The sequence below is a fragment of the Passer domesticus genome, chromosome 20 (genome assembly GCF_036417665.1).
Source record: "Passer domesticus isolate bPasDom1 chromosome 20, bPasDom1.hap1, whole genome shotgun sequence".
NCBI classification, from domain to species: Eukaryota; Metazoa; Chordata; class Aves; order Passeriformes; family Passeridae; genus Passer; species Passer domesticus.
Window position 1 is genome coordinate 12,005,321 of NC_087493.1, and position 19,225 is coordinate 12,024,545.

The 19,225-nt window shown below is 63.0% G+C and overlaps 2 protein-coding genes across 3 annotated transcripts; one reads left to right on the plus strand and one right to left on the minus strand.

Moving 5' to 3' along the window:
- The first annotated feature begins 349 nt into the window (after window positions 1–349).
- On the plus strand, window positions 350–12,136 carry LOC135284193 (bMERB domain-containing protein 1-like). Its single transcript, XM_064395572.1, has 7 exons — window positions 350–537; window positions 5,074–5,194; window positions 6,896–6,969; window positions 8,264–8,378; window positions 8,493–8,566; window positions 8,966–9,119; window positions 9,775–12,136. Exons 1-6 carry the CDS (start codon window positions 462–464, stop codon window positions 9,082–9,084), a joined length of 579 nt encoding a protein of 192 aa, XP_064251642.1. The 5' UTR covers window positions 350–461; the 3' UTR covers window positions 9,085–9,119; window positions 9,775–12,136.
- A 35-nt stretch (window positions 12,137–12,171) lies between these two features.
- CCDC42 (coiled-coil domain containing 42) lies at window positions 12,172–16,190 on the minus strand. Of its 2 annotated transcripts, XM_064395571.1 has the most exons (7): window positions 16,070–16,190; window positions 15,645–16,038; window positions 15,323–15,428; window positions 15,105–15,209; window positions 14,230–14,427; window positions 13,320–13,541; window positions 12,172–12,892 (listed from the first exon to the last, which is right to left on the minus strand). In XM_064395571.1, the coding sequence occupies exons 2-7, from the start codon at window positions 15,707–15,709 to the stop codon at window positions 12,422–12,424; spliced, it is 1,167 nt and encodes a 388-aa protein (XP_064251641.1). In that variant the 5' UTR covers window positions 15,710–16,038; window positions 16,070–16,190; the 3' UTR covers window positions 12,172–12,421. The 2 variants fall into 2 exon arrangements, with proteins under 2 accessions (XP_064251641.1, XP_064251640.1); XM_064395570.1 differs by having other exon boundaries at window positions 15,645–16,170.
- Between the last annotated feature and the right edge of the window lie 3,035 nt (window positions 16,191–19,225).

Genomic DNA, 19,225 nt, shown 5'->3' on the forward strand with positions numbered 1-19,225 from the left:
GGAGGGAGCGCCAGGGTCCTGCTGGGCGCTGCCGGACTGCAGCCCCTGGAGCGTGCCTCAGACTCCCACTGCTGGCTTTTTCCATGGGGAAAAGTTGCTTCCCCCAGAAAGCAGAGCTGCCCTGGCTCGGCAGGTCTGGGGGGCTGTTGGGTGCTGTGCCCCGTGTCCCCCGGAGCCTGGGCGCCTTCAGTGCCCGGCCCCGCTCGGTCGGTGCGCGTTTGGGGGTGAAACGGCCCGAAAGGGGCCGGGACCAGCCCGGGGCACGGCCCGGGGCGAGCTGCGGGGGCTGCAGGCAGGGGGCTCGGGGGGGAGGGAGCGGCGGGAGCGGAGCGGTGGGATCGGTGAGAGCCCCCGCCCCGGCGGAGCGGCGAGAGCGGCGCGGAGGGAGCGGCGGGAGAGGAGCGGAGGGAGCGGAGCGGCGGAGCCCCCGCCCCGGCGGAGCACGGCGCGCTGGGCTGCGGATGGAGGGCAGCCGCTCTTCTCCCCGCTACGGATCCATGGAATCCACCCGCTGGCCGCCGGCTGGCGCGGGGCCAGGTGAGCTCCGCGGCACCGGCACCGGCACCGGCACCGGCACCGGCCGAGCCCAACTTCCCCCGCCCCCGGGGCTCCGGGACAATCCGGGCGCCCGAGCCCCGGGAGCTGGAGGGAAACCGGCGGCTTCATCCTCCAGACGGAGCCCAGCCGGGGTCCCCGGAGCGGCCATCGGGAGCGGGGGGGGATGGATGGATGGATGGATGGATGGATGGATGGATGGATGGATGGATGGATGGATGGATGGATGGATGGATGGGTGGAATGGCTGGATGGGGGACAGTAAGGACGGGGAGAAAGGGCTGGGCGGGAGGAAGGGCGGCGGCAGGGGGTGTCTGGAGAGACACACCGGCGGAGCTCGGTCACATCTCGCTGCTGCTGCCCTGCCGGACACGGCGCTGCCGTGCGCGGCCCTGGGCACAGGAGGGTTCGCCCTGTCCCTCACCGCCTTTGCCCCTCTCAGACCGGTTCCCCGGCAGGACGCGGTGAGGAGAGCGGGGGAATTGCCTTGAGCACAGCCCTCGACCTTGGGCTGGGAGGAAGGGTCGCAGCGCTGGGCTGGGCGGAGGGAGGCGCCTGCAATCCCTCTGCTGTGCCACCCCTCCCCTCCCCTGCCCCTCTCCGCTCCCCCTCAGCCCCTCGCACACAGCGGGCACGGGCAGGCAGCTGGAGAGGCAGGGGAGCAGGGATCAGCCAACTCCAGCATCCTGCCGGGTACTGCCTGGGGGTTGTGCGGTGCCCATGAAGGTGCTCAGCTCCTGGGTGAGCTGTGGGAAGTTTTGGTCCTTTCCCTTTGCGCCTTTCCTGGCAGTGTGTATCCTCCTCTCCACCCCCTGGGGCTCTGAGCACCTTCACCACCCCGTCCTCTGCTCAGAGCTGGGTGACACCGGGCTGGGCCAGGCACTGCACTCAGGGTGCTGGTATGGGCAGGACATCCCCCATGGGTGCCTGTGAGCAGGGCTCTGCTGGCTGTGATTTTGCTGGTCAGAGGAGTTCTGTGAGCTCCCAGCTCCTGGGGCTGGGTGAGAACCTTGGGACAGGTGAGAATGTGGCAGCAATCCCTGCCTGCTGGTCGGGTGCTGCTCTGCTGCTTGCTCCCCACCAGGACAGCTCAGACCAAGCCTGTGCAGCCCTGAGCTCCTGGAGCCTCTTGTCCTGCTGGAGCTCGGGCTGAATGTCCCCTGGCCCTGCTGCTGGCAGGAGCAGAGGAAAACACAGGGCTGAGTTGAGGCTTCTCGGGATGGTGCCCCCATAAAGGGCTCTGGCCCCTCCACAGGGCTGTCAGTCCATTTCCCAGCTTTAATCCTGAGGAAAATTGCTTGAAGCTCCCCCTGCACTGTTGGCTGCTGTGACTCATCCCAGCTGGCTGCTGGCTGTCCAAGTGTTGTCCCCAAACCATCTGGAATGGAAGTCTCTGGCTATTCCACCCCTGCCTGGGCCGGCTGGGATGATCAGAGCGTCTCCAAATTTCTGTCCTTGGTTTGCCAGGCTGAAGTGGTGCCAGGCAGGATCCCCTTGGCTCAGGCACTGGGGGTTTTCTGTGTGGGGGCTCTGTGCATGGCCGTGCTGCTCTGGGAGAGCCCTGGGCAGTGTGGCCACACATGGGGCCATCCCTGTCTGTCCCCACAGGGACATTTGGGCTGTGGGCTTGCTCCCAGCTTTAGTGAGCACCCTGCCCCGGGTGTCCCCTTCTCCACGTGCTCCCTCCCAGGTTTTGTGGGTTAATTTTCCGGGGGTTCTCCCCTGGCACTGCCCTCCCTCTGCTTCTGCCCTGAATTCAGCAGCTCCAGGGACACAAAGGTCCTGTCAGAGCTTCCTGTCCAGCACCGCCTGCTTGGGGAGCAGTTCCCTGGAATTCCTGAGGGCTGCAGAGTGCCAGGACCTGAGCACAGCACCTGAAGGCTCAGCCAAGGGCTGGCACCCCCCAGCTGAGCCCTGCAGCCCTGGCTGGGCTGGGCTGTGACCTTCCCACTGTCCCCATGCCACAGGACACTCCTGACCTGGTCAGTGTCCAGCAGAAAGGTGACGGGAGCAGCGTGTGAGGGCAGCGTGGTGCCAGCCACGCCGATGGGATCCAGCCCAGAGCCGAGCCTGGAGCTTTCCTGCTCTGCCCAGGGGCTGGAATTACATCCCAGCCTCCTGCTGCAGGTGGGGGAAAGCAGCTCAGCCCTGCCCGCTCCTCCCCTCCCAGGGCTGCCCCCTCCTCTCTCTCCAGCATTGTCACCTCCTCCCGTCCCAGCGCTGTCACCTCCTCCCGTCCCAGCGCTGTCCCCTCCTCCCTTTGCCCTCACGGGCGGGGATTCCCATCCTGTCCCCTGGAATGTTGTCCCTTTGTCATTCTGGGGTGCTGGCAGCTGCTGCAGCCCTGGCGCTCCCCCGGGAGCCGGGGAACCTCAGCGCGGTGACTGTTCCAGCAGGGATCAGAGCGCCCCGGGGTGCTCCCCAGGCCAGGAGGGACCGTCCCCTCCCCAGCCCCGTGTCCCGGGCAGGTCGGGGTGTCCCTGGGCACGGAGGAAGCCCCGGGTTTGTGTCCCTGTGTTTATTGGCACATCGGGACAGCCACCAGCCTCAGCACACAGGGACACAGCAGCAGCTTGTGGTGACAGCGGCTGTGCCACCTGCCCCTCCAGCTGTGCTGGTCCCTGCACATCTGGCAGCATCTGCCGCGGGCCCCTGGGGCCATCCCCAGCTCTCAGCTGGTGCAGCTGCAGCAAAATATCCCAGGCCAGAGGAGCTTCGGGGTAGCAGAGCCCCGGAATGCTCGGGATGAAGGACCTCAGCATCCTGGTCCCCTAGCAACCGCACTCTGGTCCCTTAGCAACCGCATGTGATGCTGTAGCAGGCACAGCCGGTCCCTTGGCAACCTCAGGAAGGAGGGGGGCCGTGCAGAGCCGGGCAGAGCTGCTGGAGGGCTCAGCCAGCCTCCCCCTGCCCGAGCCCGAGCAGGGAGCCAGGGTCAGCCCTGGCATCAGCTGAGCCCGGCCGTCCTGCCTGGGGGAGGGACACAACCCCCGCGAGCCCTCAGCCTTGGAAAGGACCCCCTTTCCAAGCCAGGAACAGCAGAAAACCCTTCCCCAAAGCACTCACACGGATCCAAACCATCTATTTCCACAATAAACCTCCCCTGCTGGAAGTCTTGCAAATATGTCCCACTCTGAGAACAATTTCTGAGCAGTTTTGTGATGGGGAGGGGACAGAGAGTGCAGTGCCTGGTGCTGTGCCCTGGGGTTTGTCTCTTGCTGCCCTGTACCCCTCAGCACTGGCCTGGCTGCTCAGAATGCCCAGCCCGCACTCCCTGACACCTCCCAGCATCCCTGCCCGGGAATTCCTGCTCCTGGAGCAGCTGTGCTCCCTGTGCTATCTCCCCTTCCTGCACGGGGACATCCCAGGGCTGCGGGAAGGCAAAACCTCCTGGGGAAGTGTGTCCCGTGGAGGCTCCGAGGAGCAGACCCAGCCCCTGCAGGACATTTGGAAGGGTTTGGGGTGTTCTCCCACAGCCTGGCTCTGCCCCCAGCCCCAGCACATCCCGGGAGTGTGGGGCTGGCTGGGATGGGATGAAGGCGCTGCTGCCTGGCACTGGTGACAGGCTCAGTGTGGTGACAGAGCCAGCCCAAGCGGGGAGCTGGCCTGGAGCAAACCCTCAGCTGTTCCCTAAACCTGGCTGGGAGTCCCTGCGGACATCCAGAGGAAATCCAAGGAAATCTGGGAGACAGGCAGGAGCAAACGAGTGGGATCTGAGTGTGAGTCACAGCAGAGGAGGCAGAGCTGCTGGTCAGAGCCGGAGGAGGTGGATGGGCTTTATCCTGTCCATCCCTCTAAGACATAAATTACAGCCCCTTGATCCCACATTTTGCCTCTCCTCCTGAGCAGGTGCCCCCCCCTTTCCTGCCTCAGTTTCCCCACGTGGGGGTGGGTGTGATCCTCAGCACTGCAGAGGGTGAGGGAGCTCACGGGGGGCTCACCCCAGGGCTGGGAAGGATGGGGGTGTTCATCCAGCGTGTGATGGAGGGGGAGCAGCCGGAGGCATTCACCCTGGCTCCTGAGCTCTGGGCTTTGTGTGCCCGGGGTTTGCTCGGGCAGCAGGAGGGTCCTGGGCAGGCCCAGCTCTCTGTGCTGGACGTGCTGGAGGTTTCTGTGCCTCTGGAAAAGGGAAGGGACCCTCCTGCCCTCCCTTCCAGCAGTCTGCAGCTGCCTTGGGCTCCTGCTGCTCCCCAGGGCAGACCCCAGGGAGTGTGGGCTGTGTCCCCCGGGAGGGCAGACCCCCGGGAGTGTGGGCTGTGTGCCCTGGGAGGGCAGACCCCGGGAGTGTGGGCTGTGTCCCCGGGAGTGTGGGCTGTGTCCCCCGGGAGGGCAGACCCCCGGGAGTGTGGGCTGTGTCCCCGGGAGTGTGGGCTGTGTCCCCCGGGAGGGCAGACCCCCGGGAGTGTGGGCTGTGTCCCAGCACGGGCCGGGAGCAGGGAAGTGCTGCTGCTGCTGCCGGGGCTGCCCCAGGGCCCCGCTGCCCTCCTGCTGCCTCAGGCGGCTCCTGCTCCTGCCCAGGGGACGAGGTGGTGTCCATGGCCGACTCCAGCGCCACCATGGACGACATCGAGGGAGAGCTCTTCAGGATCGAGCGCATCCGGGAGATCCTGGTGCGCCGGGAGTCGGAGCTGCGCTACATGTGAGTGTCTGTCTGTCCCTCTGTGCCGTGTGTCTGTCCCCTGTGTCACATGTGAGTGTCTGTCTGTCCCTCTGTGCCGTGTGTCTGTCCCCTGTGTCACATGTGAGTGTCTGTCTGTCCCTCTGTGCCGTGTGTCTGTCCCTCTGTGCCACATGTGAGTGTCTGTCTGTCCCTCTGTGCCATGTGTCTGTCCCTCTGTGCCACATGTGAGTGTCTGTCTGTCCCCCTGTGCTGTGTGTCTGTCCCCTGTGTCACATGTGTCTGTCTGTCCCCCTGTGCCGTGTGTCTGTCCCCTGTGTCACATGTGTGTGTCTGTCTGTCCCTCTCTGCCGTGTGTCTGTCCCCTGTGTCACATGTGAGTGTCTGTCTGTCCCTCTCTGCCGTGTGTCTGTCCCTCTGTGCCACATGTGAGTGTCTGTCTGTCCCTCTGTGCCGTGTGTCTGTCCCCTGTGTCACATGTGTCTGTCTGTCCCTCTGTGCCGTGTGTCTGTCCCCTGTGTCACATGTGAGTGTCTGTCTGTCCCTCTGTGCCGTGTGTCTGTCCCCTGTGTCACATGTGAGTGTCTGTCTGTCCCCCTGTGCTGTGTGTCTGTCCCCTGTGTCACATGTGTCTGTCTGTCCCCCTGTGCCGTGTGTCTGTCCCCTGTGTCACATGTGTGTGTCTGTCTGTCCCTCTCTGCCGTGTGTCTGTCCCCTGTGTCACATGTGTGTGTCTGTCTGTCCCTCTCTGCCGTGTGTCTGTCCCTCTGTGCCACATGTGAGTGTCTGTCTGTCCCTCTGTGCCGTGTGTCTGTCCCCTGTGTCACATGTAAGTGTCTGTCTGTCTCTCTGTGCCACATGTGAGTGTCTGTCTGTCCCTCTGTGCCATGTGTCTGTCCCTCTGTGCCACATGTGAGTGTTGCAATGGTGCCCGCCTGCCCTTGGGGGATCCAGGATGTTTTCCATGTTTTCCATGGCGCTCTCAGGAGATTTTGTGTGTCTGGAGGAAAAGGTCCAACTAACACCCACGGTTTGGGTCGATTGAGGTTTTTAATGTCACCAAAGGGCTGCGGTTAGCCCAGCCCTCAGATCCCACCCAGCACAAACTGGGATTTTGGCAAAGGTGACATTTCCCGGGCTGGAGCACTTCCTGAGCTGCCTTTGGGATGTGACTGGGCCCCCACAGCCTGGAAACCCTGGGTTAATCTGGGCAGCGGAAGCTCTGAGCTGCTTCAGAGGCTCGGATTTGGAGCCCCTTCAAAGCACAGCTGCCCCTGAACTCGGTTTTGAAAAGGAGTTGTGGAAACCATCAAAAGTGTAGCTCTTAAGGCTTTCCATGGCAACAGCACCTGATCCTTCAGGTGCTGTCAAAGCTCGCAGCTCTGGTGTTTCCTTAACCCCTGGTTTGGTTTCTCCCTTGGAAAGCAAGGGGAAATCTCCTGCAGAAACCTCAGGGGGGGCTTGGCTGCCACAGTGGTCCCATGGGGCTGGGACATGCCAGGATTGCCTCGTGGGGAGCTGGGGGAGCTCGGGCTCAGCTCGGCAGGGAGGGAGGCTGCGGAGGCTGGGGAGCTTCCCGGGGCTGAAGTGGGCTGGCATCTCCCACGGGAGGGCAGGGAAATCCGGGATCCCCACCACAGGCACTGCCTGCGGGTTGCTCTGGGGGTTTGAGCCTCTCCTCTCCCAGGTTTCCCCCCAGAGGTTCCGTTTGTGTCTCCGCAGGATGGACGACATCCAGCTGTGCAAGGAAATCAGCCGGCTGAAAACAGAGCTCCAGAAACTCCTGGCCCTGCCGGGTGAGGCTCTGGGGATGCTCCTGAGGGTGCTGGGATCCCCAGGGTGCTGTGCTCCAGCCCAGGGCAGGTGTGGCAGGGCCCAGCTGTGCCCAGCTGTGTCCCCAGGCCCCTTCTCTGTGCTGTGCCCAGGGGCAGCCAGAGGCCAGGGTGGCCCTGCAGGTGCCCCAGTGGCACCGTGCTGGCTGTGCCTGGCAGCCCTCAGCACGCGGGCAGAGCCCAGTGCTGCTCAATATTCAGGTGCTGCTCCCTTCAATAAACCTGGCTCGGCTGTGGATGGAGGCTCGGGGTAAGGGGAGCATCCTGCCATGGAAACAGGAGCTCCTTGCTCCAGATCTCATGGGGGTTTCAATCCCAGCTCCTTCCAGTCCATAAACCAAGACTTTCCCATGGCTCAGAGCAGAGATAAATTGTTTTCTTCTGCTACTGCAGAAATGAGCCTGGCTTTCCTTCATCCGCTTTGGGCTTTCATTTCTTGCCTTTTCAGCACTCCCAGACTCAGCTGAGAGCAGAAATTCTGTTCTTTTTGTCTTCATAAGTTGACTCAGACCAGTCTGTGCTGGAAAGAGCCTGCACATCCCTGCTCTGGTGAGGCAGCCAGGGCAGCCTCGGCTTTGGATAAAGACGGGAACACGTCAGTGCTGCTCAGAGCCAGCCAGGGCTGGGGCTCAGAACGTCCCCAGCCAAGGTGCCTTTCGTCATTCTGATGTCCCCAAGGTGCCTCTCATCGTTCAGATGTGGCCGTGATGGGCTCTGCCAGCTGCAGGAAGGGGCAGCCTTGGTCCGGTGGGACCTTAACCCTGGCAGGTTCTTCCTCATGGTGATTAATGAACCGCGAGTAGCGGGGTTAATGAACCCCAAATAGCGGTGTTAATGAACCCCAATTAGCAGTGTTAATGAACCCCAAATAGCCAGTGTTAATGAACCCCAATTAGCCAGTGTTAATGAACCCAATTAGCGGTGCTTGGGCACAGCCTGATGCCCTTGGGGTGGCCCTGTCCCAGCAGGTGGGTTCAGGCTGCCCAGACAGTGCCCAGGTGACTGCCCAGTTCAGGCGGTGGGGGAGCCCCAGCAGAGCCCCAGCAGAGCCCCAGAGAGCTGTCACCTCCTGCCAGGGTGGCTCCATGAGATTCCTGCTCGCTGCGCAGCCCCAGCCTGGATCCAGCTGCTCCCCGTGGGTTGGCTTTGCCCCCACACTCGGAGCTGAGCAGAGCAGGACTGGCCTTGGCACGGGGGATGGCTCCTGTGGGGTGGGAAATGCTCTCCCTGTGGCTGTCACTGTGCTCCTGTGCTGCAGAGAACCAGAAATCCAACGAGGAGAAGCAGAGGGAAGAGGAGCTGGTGCAGCAGATCCACAAGCTGGTGGAGACGCGGGATTTCCTGGTGGATGACGTGGAGTTTGAGAGGCTCAGGTACTGCTCATGCTGGGGACAGTGCAATCCTCCTCTGAGCTGTGTCCTGCCTTCCCAGGGCTCCTGGGGCCCTGCTGCTCCTTTCCCGAGCAGTGACCGAGTTCTTTGTCACAGGGAAAGGGAAGAAGACAAGGAGATGGCCGAGTTCCTGCAGAGCAAGCTCTCCAAAAGCTGCCTCCAGAGAGCAAGTGGGTGCTGACGTGCTCATTGCTGCACTGAACCTCCCTGGCACTTGTCCCCTGTCCCAGGCACTGGGATGTCCCTGCCTGGAGCTGTGACACCCAGGGCAGTGTCCCCAGGGGCTGTGACACCCCGGGCAGTGCCCCCAGGGTGCAGGGGACACCCAGAGCAGTGTCCCCAGGAGCTGTGACACCCCGGGCAGTGGCCCCAGGGTGCAGGGGACACCCAGAGCAGTGTCCCCAGGAGCTGTGACACCCCGGGCAGTGTCCCCAGGGTGCAGGGGACACCCAGAGCAGTGTCCCCAGGAGCTGTTGCTCCTCGGGGTCAGCAGAGCCCCAGGGCAGCTGTGAGCAGCAGCCCCGGGCTGTGCCCTGTCCCCAGGCAGAGCTGGGCTCCTGTTCCCGCAGCTCCTGCCCGAGAGAAGAAGATGACATCGAGGGGACAGCAAACCTCAGCCCCCTACGTGACCAAGACGGGCCTGACCCTGCTCAGGGAGTGCTGTGGCTTCACCTGCTCCATCATGTAGGGCTCTGCCAGCGCCTGGCACAGGACACGGCCGTGGTAGGGGCATGTCCTGGGCACCTGGGACGGGCAGGAGGGGCTTCCTTGGTGCTGGCCCTTCCCTGGAGCTGGCTGGTTCTTCCTGGGGTGATTTTGGGAGCAGGGGTTGCCCAGAGTGCCGTGGCAGTGCCAGGGCAGTGCCGTGGCTGCAGAGCCAAGCAGGCAGCTCCCACCCTTCATGACAGAGCTGATCTGAGTTCCGTGGGAATGGCAGAGCCTCAGGGGGGCTGCCTGCCCCTGCAGCCTGCTCTGGGCTCCCCCTGCCCCCGAGGGACCTGGCAGGGAGGGGATCCCCACTGCAGCAGCTCTGGCTGCCCCTGCCCCGAGCACGGCTCTGCTGCCCAGCTCCTGCCCCCAAGCTGGCTTTGGGGGGGCACACACGGCCAGCAAGGCCCAAAGAGCTCGGGCTGGGCTTCACCTGCTGGGGATGAGCACAGAGCTGCAGCTCCGGGGTGTGGGACCAGCTCTGGGAGGGGAGGTGCTGCTGCCAGGGGCCCCTGTGCAGGATTGGCCCCGGGCACTGCAGCTCTCACTGCAGCCAGAGGCAGCAGAGCTCAGCTCAGGGCAGCGGCTCTGCAGAGCAGGCCTGGCCCCGGGGCCACGAGGGGATCTGTGCCTGGAGTTCCATTCCTCAGCTCCTGCCTTTGCTCCCCAGGTGTGCAGGCAGAGCCCGCTCCCTGCTCTGTCCCGGGATCCATCACTGCCCTCGGCTCCCCTGCAGCAGCAGCAGCCAGGGCCCCGGGCTGGCTGGGCAGCTCTGGCTGCTGGCACGGCTCTGCTGGCCCCGCGTCCTCCACGGCAGCACAGACACCGTGTCCCACCCTGGCCTGGGAGCTGGGACAGAGCAGGGAGCCCACGGAACCGGACAGGGCACCCACACCTGGGCTGAGGGATAAAAACCACCTGGGGCTGCTGCTTGAGAGCATCCTGCTGCGCCCTGGCAGTGCCACGGGGAGCTTCCAGCCGGGAGCCGATCCTGTCCTGGAGCCGATCCTGTCCTGGAGCCGATCCTGTCCTGGGGCTGATCCCATCCTGGAGCTGATCCCATCCTGGGGCTGATCCTGTCCCGGAGCTGATCCCATCCTGGAGCTGATCCTGTCCTGGAGCCGATCCCATCCTGGAGCTGATCCCATCCTGGGGCTGATCCTGTCCCGGAGCTGATCCCATCCTGGAGCTGATCCTGTCCTGGAGCCGATCCCATCCTGGAGCTGATCCCATCCTGGGGCTGATCCTGTCCCGGAGCTGATCCCATCCTGGAGCTGATCCTGTCCTGGAGCTGATCCTGTCCTGGAGCTGATCCCATCCTGGGGCTGATCCTGTCCTGGAGCTGATCCCATCCTGGAGCTGATCCCATCCTGGGGCTGATCCCATCCTGGAGCTGATCCCATCCTGGGGCTGATCCCGTCTTGGGCCACCCCAGAGACCCTCCAGGGCTGCTCTGCTCGGCCCCCAGGGATTTGCTTTGTTCCACACACACCAAAGGCTCCTCTCTCCTGCCCTCCCAGGGCCTTACTGGGGCAGAGAGTGACCCAGCCCGGGTTTGGTCAGGCTGAGGGGAGCCAGAGGCCAGGAGAGCCCTGGATTCCAAACTCGCCCCTCTGGAGGCAGCTGGGCCAGAGGCAGTGCTGGTGCTGGCAGGAGGATGGACAGGGTGTGTCTGTGAGTCCCCCTGTGACCCTCAGGAGGATGGACAGGGTGTGTCTGTGAGTCCCCCTGGGGCCCTCAGGAGGATGGACAGGGTGTGTCTGTGTGTCCCCCTGTGGCCCTCAGGAGGAGGGACAGGGTGTGTCTGTGTGTCCCCCTGTGGCCCTCAGGAGGATGGACAGGGTGTGTCTGTGTGTCCCCCTGGGACCCCAGGAGGATTGACAGGGTGTGTCTGTGAGTCCCCCTGTGACCCTCAGGAGGATGGACAGGGTGTGTCTGTGTGTCCCCCTGTGACCCTCAGGAGGATGGACAGGGTGTGTCTGTGTGTCCCCCTGGGGCCCTCAGGAGGATGGGCAGGGTGTGTCTGTGAGTCCCCCTGTGACCCTCAGGAGGATGGACAGGGTGTGTCTGTGTGTCCCCCTGGGGCCCTCAGGCTGCCCCCGGGCACACAGAACTGCTGGGAGGGCTGGAGAGGAGCCCAGCCCACAGGAGGGACACAGCTCCACGTGCATCCACCTCACCCCAATAAACGTCTGCTGGAAGCTCTGCAGGTGTTGTCCCTCCTGGGACCCCAGGAGATGGCTCAGCTGTGACACAGCAGGGTGGGCAAAGAGGAGCAGAAACAGCCTGAGCAGCCAGGCTGGCCTTGGGAGCTCCCTGGAATGCCCAGAGCAGCTCCTGGAATGTCCAGAGCAGCCCCTGGAACGCCAGAGCAGCTCCTGGGATGCCCAGAGCAGCTCCTGGAATGCCAGAGCAGCCCCTGGAACACCCAGAGCAGCTCCTGGAACACCAGAGGAGCTCCTGGAACACCAGAGCAGCTCCTGCTGCTGCAGCAGGACCCCAGCCTCCATTTCTGCTCTGACCCACACCTCACTTGTGGTCCCTCAGTGTCCTCACTGGCCATGGGGACAGCCGTGTCCCCACCTGTCCCTCACAGGGCAGGGGACAGCCGTGTCCCCCTCACAGGCAGGGCAGAGCTGCTCCTGTCCCATGAGCTCCTGCCATCTGAGAGGGTGGCACCCACGCAGGTGACAGGGTGGCCTTGTGTGGGGACAGCAGAGTCACCTCTCAGGAGGGGTGCAGATGACCCTGTCCCTTTGGAAATGTCACAGCTGGGATGAGAGGCAAGGGCACAAAGGCCCAGCACGCTCAGGGATGAGTCAGGAGCTGACTGTCCAGAGCAGGCAGCAGCTCCTGGTGGCACCGCCAGTGTCTGTGACAGCTCAGGACCCCCGAGAGCCACGCAGGGCTCACTCCCTCCAGCAGGAAATGAAGAGATGCCTTAAAACATTTGCTATTTTTTTTAGTCTGCAGTATCTGCAGGGTTCTCTGGCCTCTCCTGTCCCTGCTGCTGCTCGCAGGCAGGGCAGGATCTCACAGAGCCCGGCCACGCTCCTTCATGTCCTCCGTGAAGTCCTGGAGGTCGTGGATAAACTGCCGGATCTGGGGTGGCGCAGGGAGAGGGGCTCAGGCGGGAATGGAGCAGGGGGCAGAGGGAGCCTGTCCCTCCTGGAGGCCACATGTCCCCAGGCTAAGTGACAGGACAGGAAAGCACGTGCAGCACCAGGGGGGATGGAGACTTTGTGGGGGTGTGGAACCAACTCCTGGCCAGGGCTGGATCTGCATCCCTGCACCCCAAAACCCTGCACCCCATATCCCTACACCCCAAAACCCTGCAGCCCCTTCTCCCTACACCCGAAACCCTGCACCCCATATCCCTGCACTCCTGTATCCCAAAACCCTGCATCCCCGCATTCCTGCACCCTGGAACCCTTCATCCCCATCTCCCTGCACCCCAAACCCTGCACCCCTGCACCCCCATCTCCCTGCCCCCTGCCGTGCCTGGCCCCACCCTGCTCGCCCCTGTCCCCCCATTGCCCCCGCAGGGACCCCAGGGGGTGTCGGGTCTGGGGGCTCCCCCTCGCCTTGGGGGTCCCTCCTCTCCCTGGCAGGGGCAGTGCCCGCGTTACCATGTCCAGCTGCCTGTGGCTGTCCCCGGCTGCCACCCTGCCCTGCGGCTGCAGCCGCGCGCTGGCGGCGTGGAACAGGCTGTGGATGGCCATGGTGAGGGACCTCAGCTCCACCGCCCGCCTGGCCGCCCCGTCCTGCACCTGGGCACAGCGCTGCTCCTGGGACACGGGGCACAGCAGCACAGCAGCCTCAGCCCCGGGGCCGCTGGGGAACCCAGCTCCAGATGGGAGGGGATGGGATAATGGGGTGGGATAATGGGATGGGATGGGATGGGATGGGATGGGGTGGGATGGGATGGGATGGGATGGGATGGGATGGGATGGGATGGGATGGGATGGGATGGGATGGGATGGGATGGGATGGGATGGGATGGGATGGGATGGGATGGGATGGGATGGGATGGGGTGGGGTGGGGTGGGATGGGATGGGATGGGGTGGGATGGGATGGGATGGGATAATGGGATGGGGCACCTCCTCCCACCACAAACTGCTGCTGGGCCCTGCCACCCGCCCCTGGCTGCAGGAGGATCCAGTCCTGGCCCCCCAGGCCTCGCAGAGCCCCCCTGGCCACCCCCAGCCCCTTACCCAGTGCCGGATGTCACTTTGAGCCTGCTCGAGCGACTCTTTGAGCTGCACCAGCTCGTTCCTGCACTGCAGCATCTCAGCCTCCCTCTCCGCCCTGATCTGCTGCTGCAGGCCCTTGCCCTGCTCCAGCAGCTGCCGGTGCCACCACTGGGACTGCAGCAGGTCCTTGCGTGTCCTCAGCAGGGCCTTGTAGTAGGTGATGATGTCATCGATGTCATGGAACTGCAGCACAGGTCCTGGGGTCAGGGACACCCTGCCCTGCCCCCTCTGGGGTCAGTGACACCCTGTCCTGTCCTCCCTGGGGTCAGTGACACCCTGCCCTGCCCCCTCTGGGGTCAGTGACACCCTGTCCTGTCCTCCCTGCCCTCCCTGGGGTCAGTGACACCCTGTCCTGTCCTGTCCTGGGGTCAGGGACACCCTGTCCTGTCCTCCCTGCCCCCCCTGGGGTCAGTGACACCCTGTCCTGGGGTCAGTGACACTCTGTCTTGGGGTCAGTGACACCCTGCCCTGGGGTCAGTGACACCGTGTCCTGTCCTCCCTGCCCTCCCTGGGGTCAGTGACACCCTGCCCTGCCCTGCCCTGCCCTGCCCTGTCCCCCCTGGATCACTGCTGGGCACTCTTCAGCTGCCCCAACCATCGGTGTGGCCTGGAGTGGTGACACCAAGGGGGCTCTGCTCCCCTCAGCGCTGAGCTTTCCCCCTTCTCATGGTTTCTGCTCATTTTTCTCAGTCCTTCTCTGCTCTGGCTCTCCTCTCCTGGCCCTGCTCCCTGTGGCCCCCCTTGGCTGCCAGGGAGCCCTTCCCAGCCCACCCGCAGTCTCTGGGTTGGCTGCAGTGCTGATTCCCTGGCCTTGCCTCTCTCCTCTGGTTCTAACCTGGCCAGGCCCTCGCTGAGGCACGCCCCAGCTCACCTGGGAATGCTCCACCACCTCCTCCAGGTACCTCTTGAACCGGGAGTACTTCAGCAGTTTTTTGGAGAGTTTCTGGTGCTGCTTCCTCAGGGCTTCCAGCTCCCTCCTAGCCCGCACGAGCTCACTCTCCTTTTTCAAATTCTCCTCTTTCTCTTCTTTGGCTTTCTTCAGAGCTTGGCTTCGCAGCCTTTCATTCTCCTGGGGAGGTTTTCAGCACCACCCGCAGCCAGAGGGGGAGGGAGGCAGGGAGGGCAGAGCTGGGTCACTCGGGGCACTGCCAGGAGAGCCCAGCACGGCACAGCTCAGCCCTCCCTGTCCCGGGGCCACCCCCTGCACTGTCCCTTTGCCCTGGGGCCGTGCCCTGTCCCAGCCAGAGCACAAACCCCTGCTGCTCACACAGGGGCTTGGCCGGGAGGGCTGAGCCAGGGCTGGTGCCAGGGGAGGGGGGCTGGTGAGCAGGGGCAGCGTGCCAGGTCTGCCAGAGGTATCAGGTGTGCCAGGTGTGCCACCTGTGCCACGTGTGCCAGGGGTATCAGGTGTGCCAGGAGTACCAGGGGTATCAGGTGTATCAGGAGTGCCAGGCGTGCCAGGGATATCAGGTGTGCCACGTGTATGAGGTGTTCCAGGTGTGCCAGATAAGTTCCAGGTGTATGAAGTGCTTCATGTGTTCCTGGGGTATCAGGTGTTCAGGTGTGCCAGGTGTATGAGGCGTTCAGGTGTGCCAGGTGTTTCAGGTGTGCCAGGTGTGCCAGGTGTATCGGGTGTTCCAGGTGTTCCAGGTGTGCCAGGTGTGCCAGGTGTGCCAGGTGTATCGGGTGTTCCAGGTGTTCCAGGAGTGCCAGGGGTGTGAGGTGTGCCAGGAGTGCCAGGAGTACCTTCACAGTGGCCCCAGATGTCACCACGTGGGCTTTCAGCTGGGCCCTCCTGGCGTGCAGCTCCCTCCACTGCTCAGCAAGGCTCTCCATCCTCTCCGTGAAGGCCTGGCAGCCCCAGAGCGAGGGTGACACGGCTGCCACAGCCAGAGCCCCCCCGCCTGCTGCTGCCACCCCCCAGAGCCCCCCAGCCCCCTGCCAGCCCCGTGCCAGCCCCTCACCTCCTCTGTCTCCTCCACGACCTTCTCCATCAGCCGCACCTCCTTCATCTTCTTCAGCACGCAGATGAACGAATGCGTGGAGTCCTCCTCTGCCGCCCGCAGCTCCCTGCACGCGTTTCCCCGCTCACACGGCACCCTGGCAGCCGGTGGGCAGCCCCCAGCCCCACCTCGGACCCCCGGCAGCGTGACCCCCGGCCCTCCCCTGCAGGGACCCCAGCACGGCCCCGGGGTGACGGGGAGGGACAGGGGAGGGACAGGGATGGAGCTTGCCACGGCAGGGAAGGACAAAGGGCACACGGGGGGAGGCTGGAGGAGCCCTGACCTGAGCAGGAGCAGCAGCCTGTCCTTGTACTGCCCCCGGTAGTATCTCACGTCCTCGTGGGCCATCGCTGCGGCCACCGCACGTCCTGCTGCTGGCCCGGGGCTGCTGTGCCCTGCCCAGCGCCGGGGCCACCCCAGAGCACCGGGACAAGCCCTGCGGCTACTCAGTCCTGGAGAGAGGCACCGAGGCTCCTCCAAGCATCCTGAGAGCTCCGGTGCTGCTCGGGCACTGTGACAGCTCCGGGGGCTCCTGCACCCATTGTCACAGCTCCGGGGCTCCTCCCAGCACTGTGACAGCTCCGGGGGCTCCTGCACCCATTGTCACAGCTCCGGGGCTCCTCCCAGCACTGTGACAGCTCCGGGGGCTCCTGCACCCATTGTCACAGCTCCAGGGGCTCCTCCCAGCACTGTGACAGCTCCAGGGACTCCTCCCAGCACTGTGACAGCCCCTGTGAGCCCCCTGGCATTGGGGGGACTGACCACTGCATCCAGGACCTGGATTTTTTTCATTCCCTTCTGTTCTTCATTCATCCTCTCTGCCTCTTGCTGTGCCCGGCTTTGGCCCCGTGCCCTGCGCTGCCCTGGGGGTCTGGCAGGGTCCCTGGCAGCCCCGTGCCCCTGTCCCCGAGCCCCAGGCCCCTTCCCAAAGCCCAGCTGGAGCCCCAGGGAGGGCTGAGCCCAGCTGTGCCCCGTCCCTGTGTGCAGGAGCTCGCCGGGCACAGGGGCAGGGCTGCTGCAGAAGCCCGGGCAGCTGGGGACATCTCCTGGCCGCGGCTGGAGCAGCGCTGCTGCAGAGCTGCAGCTCCTCTGCCCGGGCGGCAGCGCGGGCACGGCGCGCCGGCTCCGGGCAACTTCTCTGAAAGAAAAACAGGAAAAAAAAAAACCCCTTTTTTTGCTGAAAGTGACTAAACCCCACTTGTTTTAAATCACATTTTCCTTAACCACCCTGAACAGCAAAGTAGAGCCTGCCTGCTGCTCCTGGACACATTTAATTGCACAATGAAATGTGAAATAAAATTACTTTCCTCCTCACCACCTCAAAACACACACCACAGCCTGCATTTCCAGCTGATCAATCCTTCTGTCAAACACCAGGGTCTTCTTTCCACACCTCTCCTTTTTTCTCTGTAAGATTCCCTATAAATGTGAGGGGCACACATAAAGTCACCACTGCTGGCTGCTTTCCCTGCCCTTGGAATGGGGTGAGACCCTGGGAATTCTGCCCCCCTGCAGCCCCTGCTCTGCCAGCCTGCACAGCCTCTCCCAGGGAGGACAAGGGGCAGAAGCCACTGAAATTGCCATTAAAGCCCCCCTGAGGGCAGTGCAGCTGCCCTGCTCCAGGGGGGCACTCAAACAGCCCAGCCCTGCCCTGGGAATTCCAGGGCACCTCAGTGAGGGCCCGAGGGGCAGGAATGCTGTCCCCAGGCAGGAGCAGCCTGCAGCAGTTGTCACTGGGATCAGCCCCGAGGGCATTAAAGCACAGCCCTGCAGCCCAGAACAGCCCCAGAGCAGCTCCCACAGGGCGTGGAGCTCCCCGAGCCTGAGCAGACCTAAAGCAGCTTAATTCCAGGGCAGAGCCCCGGGCCTGGACAATGAACACGGGATCAGCGGTGCAGGAAGGTCAGTGAAAGGAAGGGCTGCTGGCAGGGGCAGGCCTGGCACCGCGGGCTGTCCCAGCAGGCTGGGTTAGATGTGGAAAAGCAGCACAAGCCAGGCGAGTGTCAGTGCTCAGCCCATCAAACCCCGCGTGCTGATTGCTCTAATGCAGGGAAAGCCGAGCGGCAGCTCCGGGCACATTCCAGGGTGGCTCTGCCACCCCAGAGTCCCAAAGCTGGGCCGGGATCCGCCAGGAGTGCAGAGGGACCCGAGCTGGGAGCGGCAGCTGAGCCCTCCAGAGCCTGGGGCTCCGTGCCTGACAGCAGCTCCTGCCAGGACCTGCCAGGATCCTTCCAGGAGCCCTCTGAGATCCCTCCAAGATCCCTCCAAATTCCTTCCAAGATCCTCCCAAAACTCCCTCCAAACTCCCTCCAAGCCCCTTCCCTACAGACGCACTCCCAGCCCGGGCTCAGGCAAGAGAGCAAAGTTGGATTTCCTGGCACAAGGTTCAGGCCCTGAGGTGCCTCTGCCTGCACCCCTGAAAAGCAGACCCACAGGGACAATTGGGAAAGGGTGGGAATTCACCCCCAGGAGGAAATGGCAGAGTCACTTTGCTGTCCACAGCTGCCACCAGCTAGGAGCAAGGCTGGGCTGTTCTTACCCCTTTCATCCTCTCTCTTCTCCTGGAATGAGCTCATTGTGTGCTTTAAACACATGGAAGGAAAAAGAGAATTAGTTCAAGTCTGTGCCCAGCGTGGTTTGTGTGTTATGGACACAGCACCTGTGGGGCGCTCACCAATCCCAAAAACGTGGAGAACTCTGCATTGAACTGACCCAGAACAGCACAAAGGGGACACAGCCAAGAAAGTCACTGAGCACTGCTGGCTCCCACTGCGGGGTGAGAACAAAAGAGTTCATTTCCATTCCAGACAAAAAAAAAGAATCCAGTGGAAGCTTTAAGATCAGCTCAACGGGGCAGAGTTCACAGTGCTGGATTCTAATCTTACCCTACAGGTTTTTTGTTCTATTTTAGACTTTGTGCTCTATTTTTGGCTCAGCAACAAGCAAGAAGTTTGTCAGCCGTGCTAATTGCAAAATACTACAGAAATGAAACCCTGTTTACATTCTCCCTCAAAGGCCAGCACTGCACAAAGACATTTCCCTGCATTACAGCACTCAGCAGGCACAGGACACGCGACTGCTCAGCCGTGGGTTTCTCAACAGGCATTTCTGTTATGGAAACACCTCTCTCCTTGCTGGAACCTTGTTTAGAGTAGAATCAAACACTGCCAAATATTCCCCTCTACCTGATAATGGATTAAAGCAAGCTGGAAAACACAGGGCATGGAACAAATGATTTTATGGAGCAGTCAGCCACCCGTGCAATGTTTCCATAAAACACAAGCCCCAGAAAGGCTCCAAACAGCACCAGCCCCACGTCTCCCTGGGGCCTGGGCTCCTCAGAGCTGGCACTGCTGGCAGGAGAGAACTTTGCCCCCTATAAACACAGACAGATTGAGCAGCAATCTTTTTATTGGTCTTTTTATTTGAGGTGTATCTGTGCAATTCTGATACTTCACCATCCTGAAAGCAGGAATTTAATCTGCACCTCCAAACGCTCCAAAGCCAGAGAAATACTGCTCAAATCCCACTCATTTGGGGTTCCTGAGATCCCCCCCCCCAATCCAAAACCCCATCCCCAAATCCCGCTGAACCCCCTCCGTGCCCGGGGCAGAATGACAACAATGCTGATAACGATGTTGATAACGAAACGAGCGCATCTCCTCAGCACGGTCCTGGTCCCGCTCTGCTCCCGCGATGCCCCCGGGAATGAGCCCCCCAGGACCCTCAGTTCCTGTCCGCTGTCCCGCAGGCCGGGCAGGGCTGGGGACACTCCGGGCAGGGCTGGGGACACGTCCCGCTCTGCCCAGGGGCACGCAGGGCCAGCAGTGCCCTGGGGGGCTCTGAGCCCCCCTGGCCCCGCAG